Below are 15,296 nucleotides of genomic sequence, written 5' to 3' on the forward strand. Positions count from 1 at the left end.
CCTTTTTGGAGTCGCAAAGCCTGTTATTTGCAAACTCAAGGGATTTGCAAATGGAAGACAATTTGCAATACAAGGGACATTCTGCGAGTCAAAATTAGCTGCGTCACAAAATGTATTTGGTGACAGCAAATCTGGAGGAGGGTGTGTGCGATGGACGACTCGCCTCCTCCTCTTGAGTTGAAACGTATAAATGTGGCACTTCTATAGCTCAAGCTTAGCCAAAAATCGGCAGAGTGTTGTATATGGTCAAAGACGAGCACGAAGTCGAGGTGTGATAGGAGAGATAGCTGTTTTGCGGACTGTGGATGCATTATGATGTAGTGTGCTTTAAAGTGGTGCATCTTCAACTGTTTCTTAAATTGAAGCCACAATGGGGTGGTCATGATGGACACAGGAATCTAGTTCCAGACCTTGGGTGTCTATGTGGAAATGTCTGCAGCTTTGTTGTTTCTTTTTTACATTTGTCGTCTACAGTCTGATGGTGCCCTGGCTGCAGGTGTGCTGAGAACCCCCAGAGATGCTAAACTTGTCTGCTACATAAGCAGGGGTGCTTGTGTAATGTCTTTGTAAATGATTGAGATGGTTTTTTAAGATGATAGGGGCTGGCAAGGGAGTTTCATCAGGACGTAGGTGATGTGACTATATTTTTTTAGGCCCTGGATAAGATATGCGGCAGTGTGTAGCACGCCCCTAAGGGTTGCCAGTGTGGAATCTGGAAGGCCAGGGAGCAAGGTGTTACCGCCGTGCAGATGCGTCAATATGAGAGCTTGAACAGCAGTTCTGATGTTGCTCGTGCAGTGGGATGGAGCTGTGGTTGTGAACCATTGATGCAGTACGATCACGTGAAAGCAGGTGGCATCCTTCAGAATATGGACGGTGTCTGTGATGGACAGATTTCACTTCGTGTATTCCAGCTGCAGATATTGGGGGCAAAGGAGAACAACACTGGTCCAGAGGACCACTGCGTACTCCCCTTGTTGGCTGGCTTGTTTTAGAGCAACCCCTAAGAGACACGGGCTGCTTTTAAGAGAAAAGATGGCATTTAGTGAATACAAATATGGAGGACAACTATCCTTCACAGACCTCCATACTTGCATTTGCAGGGAGTTGAAGTAAGAATCCTACTACATACATATTAATTGGGAATAATGGTATTGTGCTGAAACTGATTAGTCAACAAATTCTTTCAGCTTTGGTGCAGCAAGAGGAATTACCCCGGCTGCTTGAGAAAATACTGTGATCGGGGTCCTAGGGGGTTCCCAAAGCTTTGTTCCGGTTGAACAAGCAATGCTTTGTAATGGAACTCTCGCTCTGGCGCTGTCCAATGTCAAACTATGGAGGGCGTTTCTAGGATTAATCTGTTCTACAGAAGTTCATATGTGCTCATGTTTCTGTTTATATTTGATGCATAATGAAGTCAAACATAATCACCTGCTTTATCCGGTTTCTAAAATCAGCCACGTGTTTCCCCCTCATACAGGTACAGGAAGATCTTCCCTGTGTCGACGTTATCCTTGTGGGTGCAGGGAGCCGTGGGAAGTGCTACACATACTTCGCCGTGCACTTCCCCAAGCGGATGAAGGTACAGGACATCTTCTTTAAACACGTCACTGGTCTTTAAACTCCCAGTGAAGGTTGTAATGCCGTTTCCCATCAATTAATATCAACAAGAACGATATTAAATATATGTTAAACATTGTGATCTTAAAAAACACCCAAACTTAAGGTCTGTTACCCATGTGCTTTGTTGAAGGCATCAGGTGTGAACGACCCGGGGGTGCACCGTCCACACTCCTTGAATCTAGCAGGGGGTGTACACGGAGCACGGTGTATGACTACGGAACTTCAAAAGCGATGTGCAATATTGCACTTTATGTGGGTATATCCATTTCCCTGTGTTCCTTTGTCCCTTCTCACTGCTTGGAACCACTTTACTTGGTAAAGTGTATTACACTTCCCAAATGTAGTCACCGATTCGTGAACATGTATGGTATACTGGACACAAGTGTGCGGACTATGGCGGTACATTGACCCTACTGTTCAGGTGGGATGTTGCCTATGATTACAGGTTGTTAGTGGCTATGGAATTCATTTCATTGAATGAAAAATAACTGTTTTTTTGTAACACTAAGGTACCTCGAGAGCTTTTTAGCCTTTTAGTTATACGTTTTGGCCCCATTTGAAGTATTTTCAGCCTCCTTAAATTTTTGCAATGATATGTCCTATAGACAATGCTAATTAAGTCAGTGGCTCGCACATCTGTGCACCTTGCATGTGGTAGTAATGGTAAAGTGTACCACACGCTTAAACTGACCATAAGCAGTGTTCCAGGCATACATACTGGGTAATGGGTCAGCCTTCCGATGCCATTGGCTCTCTTGCACTGTTAGTTAATCATTTCCTTGATTACATGTGCATTGTTGCCTAAAACGTAGTGCACTGATGTGGTAGGAAAAAATTGCAGGCTTGCATAAAGATTTCCCAAATATTGGCACGTTTGTTTGAAATTTCACATCCTTATCTTCTTTGCTAGTCCAATTATCCATATTTTATACCACTTAATATGGTAACATGTAAATTACAAGCCCGACCCCACCCAGCTCCCGCCTTCTACAGGCCAACGCATAGGATCTCTCCCAGTCTAGGCAAAGCAGCTTTGCTGTGCAAGGACATCTGACCCATACACTGACTCCACAATCTGCGGACTCCACCCAGGTTCTGGCGCCTAGCTTGGCTCATAGTTTGCACCTCCTGCTCTACAAAGCTGGCAAGACCCATTTCCAAACAGTGCTCCAGAAAGCCCCTCGCTACTGGGACCGTCCTGTCATATCGACTTGCTGTGTCGCATATGACCTCGAAGACAGGAGAGGTCAGCGCACCAGCAAAGACACATGGCCTTGCTTCCTGTGGGGGAAAGAAAACGCAGGAAGCAAACGGCGAAGGGGTCAGATGGAGGGCGACCTGGTGCTTAACACACAGGGTGGAGACTAGCTCCTTAGCCGCAGGTCATTCTGATGTGCAAGTGAGGCTAATAAGTAATGACCCAAAATACCTTGGTTAAGCGTGGATCCTTGCCACGACCCCAACGCAGCAAGACAAGGGCATTTTACGCATGAGTATGGATACGCCGCATCTGCCACATAATCCATCATCTACTGCATTATCTACCGCTTTTTTAAATGTGTTTGAAGTTTAAACTCATCTAAAATTACCATAAAAAACGTGTATATCTGTTCCTGCGATCGGAAGGCCTTTCCAAAGGTTGACTGGTCATCTTTCTGTTGCTAATTGCTTTAAGTGGGTGTTAAATTGGCACGAATTAATATTACCCAAGACAGTGTTACTTGTGTAAAATAAATAAGTAATACTACAGCAAAATGTGCCGCATTACTCTGCCTAATTTGTCTTTTCTTCCTGCCTAGTTTAGTCCACCCCGGCGCACACCTTTACCGCGTAATTCCAATTGCCGTGATCAAGGGCCAGATGTAGTAAAGGTTTTTCCCCATTCTGTGTCTATGGGAAAAAGTGTTTGTACATATGGCCCTAAGATCCATAATCCTTTTAGTCAGATGTTCCCGGCTGAGCCGCGCCAGACGCCGACCGATTTTTAAAGCAGGTGATATATTACTGAACATAATAAACATCACCACCGTGTTAACGGGTCAGAGTGGTGCGACTACGTACGCAGTGTCCTCTGTCCGGTGCCTCTTGACTGGATGGTTTATTTCGAGCATAAATAGTTGTTGCAGCGGTGAGTGTACTTCCCGGTGGTTGGTCATAATGTGTGTCCATGTTCTCATACAGCGTCTGACACTGAACCTCAATGACAGCATACACCACCGACCTCTCCCTTGCTATGTGCGGCACGATTACTTGTCATTTTATTTTACCTTCAGAGCCCGGGTCAACAGTGGAATAACAGATTTAGAGAACGGGATTAAGGCCAGAATGGCCACGCAGTCCTGTCGCGACCGCCGCCCCTTTCAGAGTCTAATGGAACCGCACCAGGAAGATGGCGCTGCTGTGGTTGCCGAGACTGTTATTGTAATGATCTCACTCGTATTTCTTCATGTCTGGCAACATGGCCGCCGTTTCATGAGCAGTTTACATTCACGCGAACAGTTTCACAAGACACTGCTGCCTGAACCTTCCCTGTTCCGACAAAAACAGCGTTATGAAATGTGTATCAGCGCGCCGGTGTAACTTCCCATTCACCGTTGGGAAAGGTTGCTGGGTCGGTTAGTGACCCTGCTGCAGGGATGTGTGCGACCTTCGTTGTTCGTGTCCCGGCACACATATCCAGCCCTTTCCCAGTAACTCCTAAAGAACTGGGAAATAAAGTCCGCCGTCACTCTTCGTTAGGGTGACATATCCGATATCCTTGTGGCCACGAGTCTCAGTCTTGGGCGCTTGGTTTAGTGGTTGCGCAAGTGGACTGCAATATTGATAAATTATTGATATCTGATTAAAAAACATAGCGAGTGCAAGAAAGTTCTTTTCCTCTCCCTAGAAGTTTCTGTCGGGCACAGAGGTGGGTCCAGGGACTCAGAGTTGTGACTCGTCACTGGGCAGAGTAGTGAGACTACCCGTACAGGCGCAAAACTCCCAGTAAGTTGGACGCTATTTTGTGTTACTTGATGTTTTCATGGCTCACATCTGCCATTGTGGGGTTTTCTAGCGCTAAATAATTGAATGTTCAAGTTTGGCAGATATGCGCACTTGCCACTAGAGGTGCTGCCGAGCTCCGAAACGCCGGCCATACTCTTCCAATATAGGGAGTTTGCAACGTGCGAGAGGAAATCAACAGTAAAAAGTGTCCCATAAGACCATAAAACAGACCCACAACTGAATTGTCAGACCAGCCGTTCTGGCACTGCCCGTTTGTCCTATAGGTCAGTTCAACCCTGAACAAATTCAGTAAGCTGGGTGTTTGTAAATGCAAATTACAAAACCAATCAATCAATCAATCAGGGGATTTGTAAAGCGCACTACTCACCCATGAAGGTCTCAAGGTGCTGAGAGGGGAGAGGGTGGGTGGGTGCTGCTACTGCTCGAACAGCCAGGTCTTGAGAAGTGAGAAAACAACACATGCAAGTTGTTTGACTTAGGAGTGCAAAGTAAGCAGAGAAGTGGCTGTAGTAAATGCACCCACTCATGCAATAATGTCCCACTAATAATTCAGGTAAATATGCCTTACTTTATGGGTGGGCACTCGACAGCCTGTGGTGGAAAGGCCATTGGACATTTGGAAACATCCACAAATAGTGGGTAATCGTCTACTGGAAACAGTCTGAGATTTACTCCCTTCAGAGGCTGAAGTAAATCCAATTTCTGGGAGTAATTGCTGCTAGTCGAGGGGTAAGGGTTTCTGACAGAGAATCACTTATTTTCCAGGTGGTGCAGGGTCGCAGACAAACCCTTGGAAATTTGGGAGAACCGTAAATCAAGAATTCTGCACATTTATAAGGTCGAAACTGTTGAAGTCGATCGTGAATCTGTACCCGTAAGTGTGCAACCTCGCATGGGTTCAAATTTACAGAATTAACAGAGGTTTCAGGAGTAAACTTCTGACTGTCGCAAAACTATTCCGAACTACTTTTGATAGTTTAGAATGCAGGGGTTAGAAGGAGATCATGAGAAAATTAAACTCAGAGCAAACGTCCTTCAGTTGTATCTAAACAAGGAGTCCGGCCGTTGTTATTCTAAACACAGAACATTTGAAAATCCCCCATACATAAGCCAAGCACAACTTCCGTCTTGCTGCGAGGTCACAGTTCCCTTTAGTGCATCAGTAAGGCCTAGAAAATATGGCTGCTATGGCTACTGGATTTAGCATGAGATTTTTTTCACACCACCGCCCCCCCCTCCCCCCAATGCATGGGGGATGGAGGGGCCGTATTCCACTTGCTACCCTGGAAAGGATTTCACTGTGGTACTTGACTGAAGTAAATCTACCTTTTTAATTCTAGGGTGGGAACGGGTCAAAGCTGTGTGTCCCCAAACTTTCCAGGGCAATCCCCACTGTGTAGTTTCCCGCCCATGGTAGTGTTTACTCACGCGCAGCATCACATCATTGTGGGGGTAAAGGAACGGGAATACATTGCACTGCCAGATAAAGCCATTTCATTTACGGGTGTGAGCTGAACTAAATGCACAATTGACTTTGTGAACTGGGCATGAAGTGCTTATGTTCGGGGCCCTTTGGAATTATGCTGCAGTAAAGGGCCAAATTATGTGGCATAATCTAATACAATACACGGTTCTATGTTTTCGGTACCTAGACAACGGCGCCCTTCATTCATCAGTTTTGACAACTGAAATCAGCAATCGGGACTGAAAGGTCAACCTTTGGAAACGGCCCCCTATTAGGTAGAACCATATTTTGGCGCTTTTTTAGTAACCTTTGATCTGCACATTAAGCAGCTCGTTATGAGGCAAATCCATAATTATTCGGAAAAATGCAACTATAGATTCGCATATTTCCAGTGACTGCCTATATTGAGGTGAACTATAATGCCAGTAATTGTATACTCAAATGGGTTACGAGTAGGCAACAAAGGGAGGTGTGTGCAGCCCCCAGGTCATAAATTCTAAACTGATTGGCCGCCTTCTTGGCCGTTCCTCTGTCGGAGCCTGAGGCTGATATTGAGAACCTTCTGTTCTCCCAGTGATGCAAATACTTTGTAGCTGGCGTTACTTCGAGACTTCCGGGAACTTTTTAACTGGATACTGTGCTAGTCTGGACTCAAATAAGTACTAACGGATAGTTCAGGCTCAGAACGCTCACCGCTGACAAATGTGATGTTCTTGAGTTTGAAATGTGACAAGGCACACACCCTCCCAAGATGGATAAATTCAGTACATTTGTTCGTGTGATAGTCACACCGTATATTTAGACAGTATGAAACAGCAGACGTGCAGTACTTAGCGCTATGTAAATAAACACAACACTAAAAGTATGTTTTTAACAAAAGATTTATCGTTAAATACAGGCATTTTGAAAATGTGGCAAGTGGCGTTTCGCAGTCAGGGTCAATAACGCACATTTTTGGATCTTATTTCACCCCCTCACCCACAACTCGACACGTCACTCAATTTCTCTTTCGCTCTCTGTCACCCTGAATCCTCCCCGGGTAGGCAGGCCCCTTGTCGCCGAAGCAGTCGATTTGATTTCTTAATGATGTGCCCGCCATTCCGTGGTAGCCTGAAGCCTTGCCAGGATGTTACTTTTTTAATTTAAAAAATATATATATCCAAATAATAGCGCGTTCGCTTAAAACAGATCTTGTTCGTTGGACGCCCAGTGCTGTCTGATGCCGTTTGCCTACTCAAGCCACTAGACGGATGTCTGCACTGGACCCAGGATTACCACTAGGGCCGTGTACGAGTCGGTGACTTGTATTCCAAGGTCACACACGCTGTACACAGCGCTGTTGACATTTTCTGCCGCCTCGTCTGCAGTAACCTGACATCTGCTCTCGTAAATAACTCATTTTATGGTCCTCCTTAGCTTCTTCGTAAATAAGCGTTTAATGTCATACATCTCCAATGAAACTTTAGGTATCTAATTACCGAAAAAACGTTGCTATTTTTTTAGATGCCAATATGGAGAGCTGCACGGTACTAACCGCTGAGATTAGGAACGAAAACCTAAAACGGTGGTATTAAATGCTGTTATTTGCTCGCAGTCCAAATTTCTCTCGTGTTTATACTTATTGCCCACCTCGAGCCTGCTCGTTCTGCGTAAAGATAACATGGACCTTTGATCTTTAGACCACTCCGGATGCCAGGTGCACTGAAGCAGTATGTTAGGAGTGTTGCACATCTGCAGGGACATCGGAGCTAGAAGCGTGTTGAAATAAAACGGTTTCTTTCTGAAATGCAGCGCCGAAGGCCTCCCAGTCGCCTGTCTTTCTAATGGGCGCAAGAACCACACGGACAGACCCACTCAGGCTGCCTGCAACACTACCAGAAAATCAAGTGCGCCACGAATCGTTCGTGAGCAATACATGTCCACAAAATAGATAATACATGGCACGTAGCAGCTCTTTGTGACCCTATTACCCCCCCCCCCCCCCCACGTGGATGTGAAGACGTGCATCTATAGAGCGCGTACACTCCCCGTCCGGGCATTAGAGCGCCTCAACCCGTCCTATCTGGTGTTCAAACGGAAACGAGATATTTTCCTCGTGTAGTTGCCTTTAGTGTGGCACACAAACTCGATTGGGTATACGCAAGGAGACTTGGACCCATTTTGTATTGTCTGTGGTCCAGAAAATGCAATTATTGTATTGACTAGCAGTGTGCAGCGACACATAACAGAAGGCGAATTTATCAGATGGTTCAAACCCAGTACATTAAGATGCACGCAGGCATGAGAAGCGAAGCAGCGAGACACGTATGGAAGAAGCCTGGTATGTGCGGTGCAAAGCGAGAGGCACACTGCGTGGGCGAGATGCGTGCAGTGTGCCAGTTGCTAGGATGCACGTGTGTGAGATACAGGTACACACGCGAGAAGCACGATTTGGAGAGGGGAAATGCACACAGACGATGAGCAGACTGAGATTTACCGTACGAGATGTGTGGCTGATGCCCTGAAGTGTGGTATTTAGGCTGCACACAGACAAAAGGCCAGTGAGGTACTTGCAAATGCAGCAAGTGTAGTGTGTGAAAACAGATTGCAAATGAGTAGACCGCACGAGAAGGTCACAAACCAGTCGTGCAGGAGATGCACACAAGCACGAACAACCAACGTATGTGGGAGACACAAACGCATAAAGCATTTGGTATTATTGGTGTATATGCTGGTCACAAACAAGGGACGCATTGTGTGGAGAAGGCTTAAAAACACAAAGCGTTGAATAGGGAGGCTCATTAACCTGGGAACATTGTGTGAGGTGCTTACAAACCAGCATTGTGTATACTGTGTGATCCTACCACACGAGAACTCTAATGTGAAGTGCTCTTAAACACGTGCAGAGTGAAACGCCCACACATACGAGCAGACTAAAGCGCAAGTGTGAGATTCTCAGCAAAACTAGAACCTCATTACGGGAATCTAACAAGCTTGAAGCGCCTGATTTGTGCCTAAAATGCCCTCAAGAAGCATAATACGGAAGATGTTCACAATTACAATAATCCCACATAAGCGCCATGCAGGCACGAGAAACGTGGTACGCGACATGTACACAAACGAGCAGCCCAGTTTTTGAAATGTGTGGGGGCGCGGGAAACAGACAGGAGAACAGAGCTGCCCCTCCCCCTCTCACCTGACTAGTTCGGTCTGTGTAGTGCACAGAAGCCGAAAGGACGTGCGGTACAAGAACTGCAAAGTTCACCTAAAGGGCTTTTTTTTTTTTTTATAAGAAACCTACCCCTTGTGGTCCGTAACTGCGAGTCAGAGCGCGGGAGTTGCGCCGACTACGGTGTAAGAAACAATGTAATGCAATTTAGTAGGCCACTCTCAGAATGATGTACCCCTGCTAGGTAGACGTGTAGCTCCCTGCAATAATTTCTTTTAATCATTGAAGGTGTAAAAAATGCGTTTTACGTGGAAGAAGAGTAAAGGGAAAAAACAATAGGTTGCGGAGGTGGTAGAACACGTTTAAAAAATAAATATACAAGGGCATTGATTCAATATGCTCAGTCAGGAAAAACACATTTGTGTGCGCGAAACGAGCATCATTTGTATACTGAAGCCGAACAAATACCGCCGAAATAACCTAAATCAAGCTTGTACAAACAGTAATCATAGTGAGGCTGGGTTCCGGCCATATCCCCCTCGATGGAACAAAAGACTTGCGCTTTTTGTTGCCGTCACCCACGGTGACTGCCATAGCCATTTTAAGAGGAAGAGGAGGAAGGCGAGAGAGATAATGGCCGATGCACAGGCTTCAAAGGCTGAGGCGGGTTTCTCTGCAGTACCGATAGAGGAAGACCCAGTGCCCCGTTTACAGTTTTATCTTGTCAGCTATATAAATCCAGAGGTTAACAAGAACAAAAGAAGCAATTTTCTGCGAACATTCTAGTGTATTTAGATAACTAATGGACTGTGAATGCAGGCGTGGCACTTTATTGCGTGCGCCCAGAAGATAAAAAAATATATCTGCCACTATGTAAACGCTAAGTTAGGGAAGGAACCCAATCGTGATTTCGGAATTCCAAGAGCTTGAAGTCAAATGTTTTAAGATGGGGGAGAGGGTTGTTATAATCTTTGAACTAAAAACATACGTATCTGGGTTTGACAATTAGCTGGGGTCTGGTCCTATTTTATACGTTTGTGAGAGATGCGCGAGGATAGTAGTGGGTCATCCTTTTATATGGGTGGGATTCGGTGACGCTGTTTTTCTATAACTAATTTGTAATTAAATGTTGATATGAGCCTGAAATAAGTATGCACCTGAAAGATACGATTTGGAGTTGTTGAATAAATGTCAGGCAAATTAAACCTGATAAACGATGTATTTCATGGGCAAGTACCTATTTAAGCTCGCGCTGATTATTTTGCATTGCAGATTGGTGTTGGGTAACGTGGGTGTAAAACGTTTCTGGTGGACGTCTTATTGCTTCTAAATAAATAAACAGGTTGAAAAACGGAAGTATGGAAAGGTTATACCAAAATGCAGTTCGGGTATTATATCAATTGGTGTTGGTAGATTACGACAAACGTCGGTTAAGGTGTATATCAAACGTGTGGTTTTATTATGAAACTGCAAAGGTACGACTATAAAGTAATTAAGAAAATAAAGCAAACAGTAAAAAAAAAAAAAATCACCTTTCTCCTCCTGCTTCCAAAAATCAAAGCAGTGCAAGATCGATGTAAACATCCAATTATTATGCAAAATAATCATTGCTGCATCCTCCACTCTTGAAACATCATTAACAGTTGCATGTGTCTCCGCGATCAGAAGGCTGAAAGCCGTCTCCGAGGTTGCCTGTCTCCATTGGGTTGCTGGAGTGCAGATGAGTAGTCAATTCCTCCGTGCGTGTGCCTTTAAGAGCGCCTTGAAAGCCGCTGCCATGGACCCTGCTGCAGGCACGCCTGGGTGGAAGGACAACTCGCAGAGCACCTTTAACTGTTTCCAGAGAAGGGAAGAGAAGCATCCTTCCCCATCCCCCAAAGGATCTTTATCTAGGGGGTTTCACCCCCTGTAAAGGATAGCCGTGCTGGCGTCACTTCCGGCACAGCCTTCCTCTGGCAGCTGTCCCAAGAAGCTGGAGTCCTGCCCGGAAGTGGCGGAGACGATATTGTCGTCTCTTGTTTTCCTAATAGCCTTCTGGCTGGAGCTCGCAGGGGCAGGGCCGTGGCAGGCGGTTTACTGGAAAATGCTGCGCTGGCTGCCAGTCCCTGGCTAGACTGGTTCATATCGCCCCGAGGGATAGTAGTGCACAGTAATATTTAATTCCCGTCTGCAGCGTTAATGCTCTGAGTTGTAAGGTACCGGTGAGTGACCTCATGAAACCACAGAGACAATGTTCAGTGGAATCACTCAAGCGTGGTCGATTACCGGTTATCCTCGAAGATTTTCGGTAAACGCTCCCGCAAGAAGGGACCACCGGCAACAAAAGCCCACAATGGCGCTCGAGTCAACAAAGGCTTAAAATGTAATTCGTGGCGGCAGCAAATGACACCCTCATTTGCTGCGCGTTTAGATTATGACATTATTTCAAACAAATATAAGGATGAGTTTAGCAGTGTGATATAATGGCTTTCTACGTTGCCTTTGGAGCGGACAACGTTGAAATGAAAGGATATACCAAATAAAAATTATATATATAATAGAAAGTTATGGAAGTGCAGGTTACTAGAGCTCTCTCCCAGGGAAACCATTTCTGCTTCTTTGTGGCGTCACTTCAGATTGGTATTCAAAGCTGTCATGCATAGGCATACACAACCATGAATGCATGACCTTACCGCAAAAATAAATGCTGTATAGTTAGATATCAGTATATCAACAACGGCACCCATGTTGGTTTGACCATCCTTTCCAAGATATCCCTCTTCCCACCATGCTGGATTTCTAGTGCTCGCACAGAATGCAAACATCCAAGGCACATGCTATGTGATAAGGATATGGAGGGTGTAGGAAGCTGGCCTGGTATGTGGTGGGTACCTATTGGAATTTACACCTTATACCAGGTCCAGGGTTCCCCTATCAGTGAACTGTAGGCAGTGTCTAGAAGCCAGGCTCTCTAGAGGTAGCTGTGGACGAGCAGCCAAGGCTTATCTAGGAGACATGCAAAGCTCATGCAATACCACTGTGTCACTCAGCACTTAAACACATGGAATACAACACCCAGTTACAAAAATAAAGGTAGTTTTTTAGTGACACCATTACCAAAAAGTACTAGAGCGGCAACCCTCTAAAAGGAGGTAAGTAACACACTAGATATATACACTAGTAAACAGAAATAGGTATACAAAGCAGTAGAAAGCAGTGCAAATTGCAATAGACAGTAGTGACCCAGGGGGAGCTCAAACCATATACTAAAAAAAATGGAATCAAATGCCGGACCCCCACCCAGGTAAGTGGAATTTGTAGAGGGGAGCTGGAGGAACTAGGAACCTAAAAAGATAAGTACCACAGTGCCCCACAGCTACCAGGAAGAACAGAGTTAGTTACTGGATTTTCCTCAAACCACCCAAAATGAGTTAAAAGAAGATAATACAACACCCAGACAAGACTGTAAGAATCCGGTGATGGACTGCTGAAGAGGAGGACCTGAAAAAGAAGGGAACAAAGTCCAGAAGTCGCAGGAGTGTCCGGTGGTAGCAGGAGCCACTACCCACCCGTCTGTGGTTGCAGCGTTGGTCCATGGTAGGACGAAGAGGGTCAGCAATGCAGCCCTGGAGTTGGTGAAGAGTTCCTGAAGGATGCAGTCAACGTCCCACGCCAGATGGAAGATTGCAGTCTTTCTCTGGCGTGGAAAAGCCACCAACAAGCCATGGCAAAGGCAAGAGTCGCAGTAGAAGAAAAGTGGAACTGCCGTGGACCAGCAAGGTCCAGGAGGAGAGTCTCAAGGTACCCTCAGCAAGGCAGAGAGTCCACAGAAGAAAAGGCAGCCTTCACAGGAGACCCACTGGAAGAAGACCCTGGAGTCGCAGAGGAGCCCACGCAGCATAACTGAAGAGGGGGTCCATGCCTCAGGGGAAGCACACAGAGGGTTGTGCATCGCAGGGAAGAGTGCTGGAGGCTGGGGCTACACAGAGCATGAAAGATCCCTTACAGGAGATGCCAACAAGCCTTGGTAGCTGCAAGAGATGTGGTACATGGGGGTACTGTCCTGCATTCGAAGGCAAGGGCTTACCTTCACCAAAGTTGGACAGCTGGTAGAGACAACCAAGGTGACCCCCAGACCACCAACCATGATGCCTGATCCACGCAGCTCAGGATGAGAGGAGATCCATGCAGCCTGTCGTCGTTGCAGTTGGTGCCTGCGGATGCAGGGGAATGACTCCTTCACTCCAAGGGAGATTCCTTCTTCCTTCTAGTGCAAACTGAAGACATACCACCCTCAGAGGATGCACAGCCAGGGAAATTTTGGAGAAGCTGGAAGGAGCCATAGAAATAATGTTGTTGTCATGGATGCAGATTGTCGGTTCCTGGAGAGTCCAGTCGCAGTTCCATTGGCTAGAGGTCGAAGTAGAGGTTGCAGAGGAGTCCTGCTGGAATCTTGCAAGCCGAATCTGCAGACCCACCCAAGAGGGAGACCCTAAATAGCCCTGGAAGGGGGATTGGTTACCTAGCCAGGTGACCACCTATCAGGAGGGGGCTCTGACGTCACTTGCTTGACCTGGCCACACAGATGCTCCCAGAGGCCTCTACCCGGCTTGGATTCAAGATGGCAGAATCAAGGGACCCTACGGAGGAGCTCTGGGCACCACCCCTGGGTTGGTGATGGACAGGGAAATGGTCACCCCTCTTTCCATTGTCCAGTTTTGCACCAGAGCAGGGACCAGAGGTCCCTGAACCAGTGCAGAATGGTTTATGCAAGGAGGGCCTGAAACTTGCCCGTCACAGCATGCCAGTGGCTTGTGAAGGCTACCCTTCCCAAGCCATGTAACTCCTATTTCCAAAGGGACGGTGTTACCACCCTCTCCCAGAGGAAATCCTTGTTCTGCCTTCCTGGGCTCGAGCTGATCAGGCAGCAGGAGGGCAGAAACCCTTCTGAGGGGTAGCCGCAGCTTGAGCTGCCTGGAAAAACCCCAGAAAGCTGGTAGGAGCAATGCTGGGGGTCCTCTAAGGAGCCCCCAGAGTGCATGGAATCATACAACCAATACTGGCAACTGTATTGGGGTTTGATCCCGACATGTTTAATACCAAACATCAGAGATACCATTATATAGCTGGACATAGGTAGTGACCTATGTCCAGTACATGCATAAAATGGCATCCCTGCGCTCACAACATCCAGGGAAATGGAGCTGGAGTTTGTGGAAGTACCTCTGCTCATGCAGGGGTGTCCCCACACACACAGGTACCTGCACGTGCCCTCTGGGCTTGGAGGCCCCACCATAGGGGTGACTTACAGTGACTTGGTGCAGTGACCTGTAGTCAAAATGGTGTATGAACCCATTCACGCAGGCTGCAAGGGCAGGCCTGCAGAGAGGTTTTGCATGGGCTCCCATAGGTGGCATAATACATGCTGCAGCCCTTGGGGGACTCCTGGTGCCCCAGTGCCCTGGATATCATATACTAAGGACTTACATGGGGTCACCGGTATGGCAATTGTGGAGTGTAAAAACCATGAACAACTGAATTTAGGGAAAGAGAGCACAGTCACTGGGGTCCTGCTTACCAGTATCCCAGTGAACACAGTCAAAAACACACTGACGTCAGCCAAAAGTTGGGGGTAAGCATGCCAAAAGGAGGGTACCTTCCTACAGAGAGTGGCAAACAAGAATAAAACAATCACAAACATGACATTATATAAATATATATATTTGCCAGAATACCAAACCCATTCCAGCACAGATAATGAGACTTAAAAGTCGTTGTCAAGCTGATCACAAAGACATCACATTTCAATATCACTCATTATCACAGAACTCCAAACTTGCACCTTGTGCAGCCAGAAAATACACTGAACTGGCTTGTAAAACATTTTTTTTTTACTGTTGGCTAGTTAGCACATATATATATATATATTTGTCTTTAATTAGTAAAGGTAAAGCCAGCGGGAACATATAAGCAATTTTTTACAGCTTTCCAGACTTACAAAAACTCACAAAACATTCAAATTGACAAACCCAATATGCTGACTGCACACCTCCTCAAACAGAACTGTATTCCATT

General features: G+C 46.2%; 1 protein-coding gene across 1 annotated transcript in view; it reads left to right on the forward strand.

Annotated features, from left to right (window-relative positions):
- The window catches only part of LOC138300886 (putative oxidoreductase YteT), a 1,004,722-nt gene that overhangs the window by 343,303 nt on the left and 646,123 nt on the right, over window positions 1–15,296 (forward strand). Inside the window, exon 5 of the mRNA XM_069240740.1 lies at window positions 1,481–1,582. Coding sequence (XP_069096841.1) covers window positions 1,481–1,582 — 102 coding nt within the window. The remainder of the gene's footprint in view (window positions 1–1,480; window positions 1,583–15,296) is intronic.

This window comes from Pleurodeles waltl, chromosome 6, assembly GCF_031143425.1.
Source record: "Pleurodeles waltl isolate 20211129_DDA chromosome 6, aPleWal1.hap1.20221129, whole genome shotgun sequence".
NCBI classification, from domain to species: domain Eukaryota; kingdom Metazoa; phylum Chordata; class Amphibia; order Caudata; family Salamandridae; genus Pleurodeles; species Pleurodeles waltl.